Source organism: Micropterus dolomieu, linkage group LG08 (genome assembly GCF_021292245.1).
Source record: "Micropterus dolomieu isolate WLL.071019.BEF.003 ecotype Adirondacks linkage group LG08, ASM2129224v1, whole genome shotgun sequence".
In the NCBI taxonomy this organism is placed as follows: Eukaryota; Metazoa; Chordata; class Actinopteri; order Centrarchiformes; family Centrarchidae; genus Micropterus; species Micropterus dolomieu.
Window position 1 is genome coordinate 22,195 of NC_060157.1, and position 8,889 is coordinate 31,083.

An 8,889-nucleotide genomic window follows, 5' to 3' on the forward strand; every position below is an offset into this window, starting at 1 on the left:
AGTGACGGTGTATAATATATAACACTAACTGAAAACAACCCAGTGACGGTGTATAATATATAACACTAACTGAAAACAACCCAGTGACGGTGTATAACATATAACACTAACTGAAAACAACCCAGTGACGGTGTATAATATATAACACTAACTGAAAACAACCCAGTGACGGTGTATAACATATAACACTAACTGAAAACAACCCAGTGACGGTGTATAACATATAACACTAACTGAAAACAACCCAGTGACGGTGTATAACATATAACACTAACTGAAAACAACCCAGTGACGGTGTATAACATATAACACTAACTGAAAACAACCCAGTGACGGTGTATAATATATAACACTAACTGAAAACAACCCAGTGACGGTGTATAATATATAACACTAACTGAAAACAACCCAGTGACGGTGTATAATATATAACACTAACTGAAAACAACCCAGTGACGGTGTATAATATATAACACTAACTGAAAACAACCCAGTGACGGTGTATAACATATAACACTAACTGAAAACAACCCAGTGACGGTGTATAATATAGAACACTACATTTAAAGTTTCTGCGTACCTGAAGGCCTGGACTGTGGAGCCTTTATAGTATTTCGCCAGCACAGAGTTTTTGGAGTAAATCAGTTTCAGCTGAAAGATAAAATACACGATCAAGAGAGAACAAAGGACGCCACAGAGCAGCAGAACTCCCATAATGCTTTGGGGCCATGTGAATTCTCACCTGCTGGCTGACCAGAGAGGCCAAGTTTGTAAACTCTGGACTCTCTGGATCTTCATACGCTGACTTGAAATTCTGGTTATCAATTTCCATCGAGCCGACATAAACCCTGCTCTCTCGGACATCCTGCCGTACTGAGGGGGGGTCAACAGAGACAGGATCAGAAACAGGATCACAGACAACAGAGACTGACAGGATCAGCGTAGTCCTAAATAAAGAGTCCCTGGAGGTTTCACACAGTCCCGTTTCCCTCGTGTGTTTCTCAGTAGAAAAAGTTTAACTTTTTAAACTGTTCAGTCTTCTTCTTAAAGAAATTTAATGCAGGGAAAAGAGGGTAAATTGTCAACCATCGTCAACCGCTTATCCTGCGTTCAGGGTCGCGGGGGGCTGGAGCCAATCCCAGCTGACATCGGGTGAAAGGCGGGGTACACCCTGGACAGGTCGCCAGTCCATCGTAGGCACTAATCAGTTATTATAGTCCAGAAGTTAAGATAATGACCGAGTATTACAGTTTTTTACAACTGCTAACATCATTTTCATTTTCACATTTTTAAAACTCTAAACACAATTAGACCAACACTGGTCTGTTAATACCAGACCATTAACACAATTCATGTTGTTGCCACAGAATATGCAGTCAATTAACTTATTTCTAAAATGCTAACCTGTGCTTTACATACAAACTTACCCAATACCAAAACTCGTTGAGTTATTTACAAATGCTTGCACACGTCAGAAATGAAAACGTAATTTTTAAAACCTTAAATAATGTATAATGCATCTATTTCTGCTACAATAGTGGCTCAGAATCTGCATTGAAAAAGCTGATAAGCATTTCTGAATAATATTTAATTTATTCATTTAAATCTTTTATCCAAAGCAGCTTACAGCTGCTATACATCAGAGGTTGCACACCTCTGGAGAAAAGAGGGCTTAAGAGTCTTGCTCAGGGACACACACAGTGGGGAATTGAACCAAGTCTCTCACACCAAAGGCATATGTATTATCCACTGCTCCATCACCACCCCACTAAACATATCATTGAACCTTTGAGAAATAGCTGATTTATTGTAATTTGGGTAAAATAGATCAGGTGTTGAAGTTCTTTCAATTACATACACAATGCAGCAAAAAGAGGACTTTCTGGAGTTGAGTTTATCCAGTGTGGATACAGAACAACACAGAGGAGTAGAGAAAGAAAAAATAATGTCCAAAAAATGGAGAAGAATGGGTGGGCCAGGGAGAGGAAGAGGGTCAGAGAGCGGAGAAGATGAACCAGGGTTTCTATCCAGGAGTATAACGAGAGATGACATTAGATGTGATGTAGATGAGAACATGAAGATAATATGGATTAGAACAGGACTTTCCCTCCTGTGAATTTCTTGTTTCAATGTAATGGTGTTTTTACATACAGGAAGTGCATGTTAGAGATCAGAGGTGTTATCAGAGGAAGTGTTCTCTGCAGAGTGTTCAGGAGCTTCTTGAAGTCAGAGAGGGACGCCCCTGCTCTGATGGCACCATCGTGGTGTCACAGATGAGAACAAGGACTGAGATCGCTTTGTGTGAAGGGATGGCAGAGCCAGGCGGCGTTCGCTGGAGGAGCGTAAATGTATTTGACAGTATTTTTACACACTTTGAACCAAAAACCACATAGGTTGGATTATTTGTTGATCACTGGTAGAAATGTAGAGATGAACTGACTCTAAACATGTTTCCACTTCCTGCTTCAGCAGATCAAGTCGAACAAGTGTCGCTGAACTATTTCACTTCTCTTCTTGAATATTTGTGATACAAAAACTCATCAGATGTAGTGTAACTCTGGCCTTCTCCCCTCATATTGATTATTTCATTTCCAGTCCACAACAGAGTCCAAAACATCAGTGTGCTGATAGTTTCTGACATAGCATTCAGTGAGATTCAGCAACAATATGCGGTGATCAAACGGGGTGTTTGATCAGCGCGCAGAGCAAAGGAAGGACCTTTAAGAAGTGAATGCATAATTCAGCAGAACAGCTGATGAAGGCTGCCTGCCCAGATCTGCATCCACCTCTTTTCTCTGCACAAAAGAGCGTTACCGGCTGCAGGAAATGCAGGTATGCAGAATTCACAGAACACCTGTTATTCCCATAACAGAGACATGGCTGGTCGCAACTTGCCTGCTTGAAACACATTTCTGAGGACTTCTCTCTCCACTTTTCTAAGGTCAGTGGCCCTCGGGTTCATGCCACAAGTTTCTGGTTTGGAACCCATACTTCTTGTTTATTGCAGCCATGTGTAACGTCAACTACTAACGTAACTACGCTTCCTGTAGCCTGGTTTATTGGATGTAAACGCACATATTTCACATCTACTTTTTTTTTCTTCTTTTTTGCAAATTTTCAAAAATCTGCTTAACATTTGCATGACAGTTAGATGGAAACATGGCTTGTTTCTTCGTGTCTCATGTAAACAGTCCACACAGCTGAAACTGACCATGAATCAGCTGTAGAAGCTTTTTTATCAGTCTAATGTTTGTATATTCACATAGATAACAGGTTCACTCTCAATCTGATTCAGTCAGCCGGACTCTACTGTCTCTGGTGTTTACTTTATATTTATTTGTCCCCGTAGGGCAACTGGTTCTGCAGCAAGACATAGATTCCAGACTTAAGTACTGAATGTTGTGGACTCCGATTGTACAACAGTGGAATAAAGATATGAAGTGCTTAACTTTAGGTCATCATTACATTAATTCATTTAGCTGACACTTTTATCCAAAGCGACTTACAATTGCTACATATGCCTCTGGAGCAACTAGGAGTTAAATGTCTTGCTCAAGGACACAATGGTGGATGGGTCACAGTGGGGGATTGAAGCCGGGTCTCTCACACCAAAGGCAGGCATCTTATCCATTGTGCCATCACCACCCATGTGTCTCATGTGTCTGACAGGACTGAAATAAAGGTTGTTAGACTCACAGTGGAAGTGCCAGACCAGCATCCCGGTCAGCAGAGCCACGGCAGCAGAAGAGAGCAGCAGACCGACTCCAATCCACAGGGTGGTCCTGCTCCCAGGAGCCTTCTCCTGGTCCTGGGACTCTGGCTGCAGGAACGGAAGCTCCGTGTCGCCTTCAAGATCCTGTAGACAGGGAGACGGGTGGGGGTTCAAAATTACCAAACACAGATTACCAGCGCTCTAAATGGAACTACAGATCCCAGTGGAGGCGGTTAGCTCTATGAAGAACTACAGGTAGAACAACCAGCTTCAGGTCACTTTTATTTGAAGAGACAGAAAACATAACAACAAAACACAAACACTTCCTTCCTTTTTCCATCTGATCACAATAAATATATAAAACAAATATATATACACATTATTCACTAATACTCAGAGTACTGCTTCAGAGTTCTTAATTTGTTCATTATTTGTAGAGAGCAGCTTTTAGCTTCTAGGAGGTGGATCTCAGAATGAGGGACTGGCCAGACCTGATCCAGTTATTAGAAACTCCTTCTGACTGACCGGTTCACCTCTGATGATCGTGTCATAATTACTGCAGAGTGACAGTTACAATGAAAAACATTATTTTAATTTGATAGCGACAGCTGTTTGGGGGATTCTTTTGTCTTTTACTTTACTGCACTGAAAGGCTTCATAGTTAATGTCTACTTTATCAGTGAAACGTTTAAACAAAGTGCAAATTATTAATAACTGTAAATATACTAACAACATGACAACAATGTTTGACCGATCTGGACAACACATACTGAAGGTTTGATCCACTTCAAACTACCACTGGATTAAGTGATTTAATCCGATTTCTGTATCCTTTTATTCCTTTGAAAAAGCCATTTTCAAGATTCGATCCGATTACTTCTGAACAGCTGGGCCCAGAAGAGAAACTCTGGTTTCACTTCAGAGACTCCAGATCTTCAGAAACCGATCCATGTCTCTCTGTGTTACTGTGACAAAAGACTTCGTCTGATTGGCTCATTAATCTGCGTGAACCTGTTCAGGTGTGTCAGAGTGAAGGGTGTAACAGGAATGTCTCTACAGTTGATAGTGTGTCAACTAGTCAGCGTGTTTTATCCTGCTGACACAACAATGTGTCAAAGGTCGGTCCACACCCTGTTTCGCTCCGTGGAGCTCCACCTCAAACGCTCCAACCTTTCATTTCTACACCTGTTCAACAAACAGCAAAAAGCCGAGCTAACACCAGGCTGGTAGCCAGGGGGCTCTGAGGGGGGGGCTGATTACCCAGCGCCCTAATGGGGGGAGGGAACAAAAAGTTAGTTTTTTTGTTTTTTCTAAGACATAACTAAACCAGAACCGGCTGAATAAAACTGTTGAGAGACTGAACCCCCCCCCCAAGAAATGAAAAAATAGTGGAGGCTCAGAACTAGGATTCATCTCTAATTGGGCCAAATGGCCGCTGGTCCTGAAGCAGCAACATGTGACATTCATGTCTGTCCCCATGGAGGGAAATCAAGTTACCCAAAAAGAAAAGAAAGTGAAGGAAATCAGCTGCTAACTAAACTAAACATCAGCAGTTTAGCCTGAATGTGGGGACTGTTGCTGACGTATGTTTGCATTGGCAACGAGAACATCAATTATTATCAGCATCAGAGCTACAGTGGGACATCACATCTTATCTGTCAACTTTAACACCAGGAAACATATTGATGTTTCAGACACAGAGTGGAGCAGTAGCAGGGCCTTCATCATGAGGGTCCCTTATTATAAAGGCCCTCATGATACCGAGGACTACAACCGTTTGCAGCAGTTTGACCTGAAAAAGGAGGCACGGTGGTACGTGATGGATGCACCACCACAGATCCATGTGCACAGCTGTTAGCTCCATTCATTTAAAAACTATTTTTAAAGATGGGACCAGGACAGGAAGGGGGCCCTCAGAGACTGCTTATGTCCCCTGCAGGCCCCAGGATCTGGTGCTACGTCCCTGCTGGGAGGTTCCTCTGCTGATGGAGCTCGGCTAGCAGTTTCCCCCCACTTCCATTCTTTGTGCTAAGCTAAGCTCGTGCTAGACTTGTCTATATGAAACTGATATCACCTTCATATCTGGAAACGTTTGGTGAAAACAGGAAGTATTAAGATTTATAAGAACTTCTAAAGCAGATTACTACAAAACCTCAGTATAATATATCTCTCTATCTAACATTAATCTAAGGTCAGACCAGCGGAGACAGTGTAGACTGGCTCTGTATGAAAAGTGTGGGAACTGAATTAATTGAAGAGGATCTGTGTGGTACTGCACCTTTAACTTCCTGTTCTGACACTTCAGTATATTTAGGGTGAAGCTACTGATCCATCAGTCAGCCCTTCATGTTTTGTTTCCTCAATTAGCTGTTCGGTATTTCAGAAGTCTGGAAGTATTTACAAGTCCTGTTTTTCAGTTTATAACAGAAAACTGAAAGATTTCAAAGCTCCTGAAAAATGATTCTGATCATTGGAAGCGTTTCCTGCCCGGCGCCCAGCCCTTCCCTGTTTATTAACTAGAGTGAATTCAGGTATATTGGGACAGTTTTTGTAATTCTATCTTGTGATCTCGTTCTTGTCAGAAATTTAAAAAAGTAACCCAACATATGATACATTTCTATATTTCTCAAGATGTCTGCTTTCTTTATGTGAAGAAATTAAGTGTGTACATTATTTTGACAAAGCTTGGTTCCATTGGTACCATTTTGATTTAGTTGACACAAAACTCATTTTCAGGAACACGTTTGGTCATTTGGGACGCAGTTTTATTAGTGTATAACCTAGCCATTAACCCTACTGATATTTCTCAAACTGTATTTTAAACCTATTTCTTAACCATAACTAAAATAAAAATAAAATAAATCTATGTTTAAAGTTATGTGATATTATTTACTACCCTATCTTTTGTTGTGATAGCTTAATTCATTGTTACATCAGTAAATGTCAACAGGCTGGACTATTGCTTAAGATGTTAAAATCAGAACACTTGCTTTATTTGTTACCATTGTCAGAAGATTGTTGGAATAGGCTACTTTGACCAAATGATATGGTTTTCTACAGACTGTGTGGGGGATTAGCGTCATTAGCAATAGCACTTTATCTACTTAAAAGTGGCCTGTGGGTTCCATCTCTGTGGTTCTGTGTTCACATACATGAGTGGTCCCTCTGTATATCTGCTTTTATGAATCCACATTAGTGATAAATTTAACACTGTCCCAATATACCTGAGACATCCCGACACCTTAGGTCGTTTGGGACAGCAAGAAAATGTCCTCATTTAAAAAATGTAAACATAATTTTGTGTGTTGGTCCACTATGACACCATCCACGTTTTGTATCTCATTTAAATCTACAGCATATTAGTCATAAAATGTTTTACCCTTATATGAAAATCAAGCTGATTAACTCTTGTTTTTTGGGATCAACAGGAACAGCTCCAGCTCTGACGTCACTGTGAGGTAATATTCCAGGTATGGACTCACCTGTTCCTGAGCGGACTTCTCCCCCGAGTCCAGTGGATCCATGTTGCCTCTTCTTCTTCTCTTTATTCCGTCCTCGGGTTCCACCTCCGTTACTCGCGGTCAGTCTCGCGCTGCGGTGACATGGAGAGGGCAGATGCAACAACAAGCGGAGCGGGAAAGCGCCTCTGAAGTTCGTTTGTCAATCTGAGCTCGGGACTGTTGTCGCGGTCAGAGCCGGATTCAACGTGTTCAGACCGGTTCTGGAGCCTGAGAGAGAGAAAAGGCGACGAGACTGAGAGGGCCTTTCTCACTTCCCAAATTTCCACCTCCTCGACTCCTCGAGGCGCATTTTAGTCCCGCCCACCCGAGATGCGAGCTCGAGGAGTCGAGGAGGAGTCGAGGAAACACGCATTTAATGAAATGAGGTGTCCTTTCCTCGGAGTCGTCATTTGTTAATTAAATGGGACCTGTTGCACCTGAGCTGTGACCTCTGTCAGAGCAGCAGAGCAGCTGTCTGCTCTAAAGGCTGCAGATCATTTCTTCACTATCCAGAAATATCTGGAGGTTCCATTAAAATGAACTATTGACAACAGTCAGATTACAGCAGCCTGATCATCACCAGGCTCCACAGCAGACCAGGCCTACCACTGTTTAGTCTGTAAACAGGAGATGATTTCAGCCTGATGAAGTTCATTTATCGCATGTAATCCCAGTTACAGCTGTCATCACAGGACTCTGCTGTTGGAATAAGGTGCAGACTACATGGGCACTATTATTAAAACATGAACCAGATCAGGTCTGAACGCTCTGGTTCATATTACAGCCTGATAATTTGACTTCAGCAGCTGTTTTGTCACGATTATTGCAGCTGAATTGGCGATATTTCACAAGCACGGGGCAGGTAAAGCAACAGTGAACACTTTGGGTACAAAGTTGGTTTCGGTTTCTATTGGCTTCCTCATTAACGAGCCTCCTCTGAGCACCCGCGGGTGAAAATCGCGAGTGCTGTGTCATTTCGGCCACTTCATAAAACAGCCCACTACTGATGGAGAAAGTCAACAGGGAGAGAGAAAAAGAAAGAGGCAGGGCGAGCCGCTGAGGTTGCAGCAGAGGTGTCTGTTCCGTGCTTGTGTGGAAATATTAGAAGTGAAGGCAAAGAGAGCAGAAGTAAGTAGGCTAGTAGTAATGTTTTTATTCATGTGCATTCCAATGTTGAGCGCAGTGTGGGAGAAAACATTTATCTTGCTTGAATCGGTACAGAAAGAGACCCCCGGTCTTCTTGTAGGCTGAATGAAAATGCTCTGAGAAAGGTTTACTTGCACAATAAGAAAACATGCAATGCAATTTGAATCCAGAAGAAATAAATGTGCATTGAGCAAGAAAGTTACTTAAGCAACAAAAAAGCTGCTGATTAGTGCATTATATTCCATTTTATAGTTATATTTTGAATTGTCACCTGCTGAATTTTGTGCTGCCATTCATATAAATAAAGACATTTACTCCATAAATTGGTGCAGAAAATGTGTCCAGAATGCAGGAAATTAAGAGTTTAATGCTCAAAATCTTCTGGGGGAGGAGCCCCAGACCCCCCACTCATACATTTATCATCAAATATTTCTTCAAAATAGTGTTAAAATATCTTCTCGTCTTATTCTCATGACCAAAGTCTTGTATCTCAGACCTTATGTCACCACCTCTTTTCAACACAAAGCGACG

The 8,889-nt window shown here is 41.7% G+C and overlaps 1 protein-coding gene across 1 annotated transcript in view; it reads right to left on the reverse strand.

Moving 5' to 3' along the window:
• The window catches only part of LOC123974572 (suppressor of tumorigenicity 14 protein-like), a 19,586-nt gene extending 12,043 nt beyond the window's left edge, over nucleotides 1–7,543 (reverse strand). The window contains exons 1-4 of the mRNA XM_046055382.1: nucleotides 7,195–7,543; nucleotides 3,697–3,856; nucleotides 743–873; nucleotides 557–651 (exon numbers count right to left, since the gene is read on the reverse strand). Of these exons, the coding sequence (XP_045911338.1) occupies nucleotides 557–651; nucleotides 743–873; nucleotides 3,697–3,856; nucleotides 7,195–7,236 (428 nt within the window). The 5' untranslated portion in view covers nucleotides 7,237–7,543. The remainder of the gene's footprint in view (nucleotides 1–556; nucleotides 652–742; nucleotides 874–3,696; nucleotides 3,857–7,194) is intronic.
• Between the last annotated feature and the right edge of the window lie 1,346 nt (nucleotides 7,544–8,889).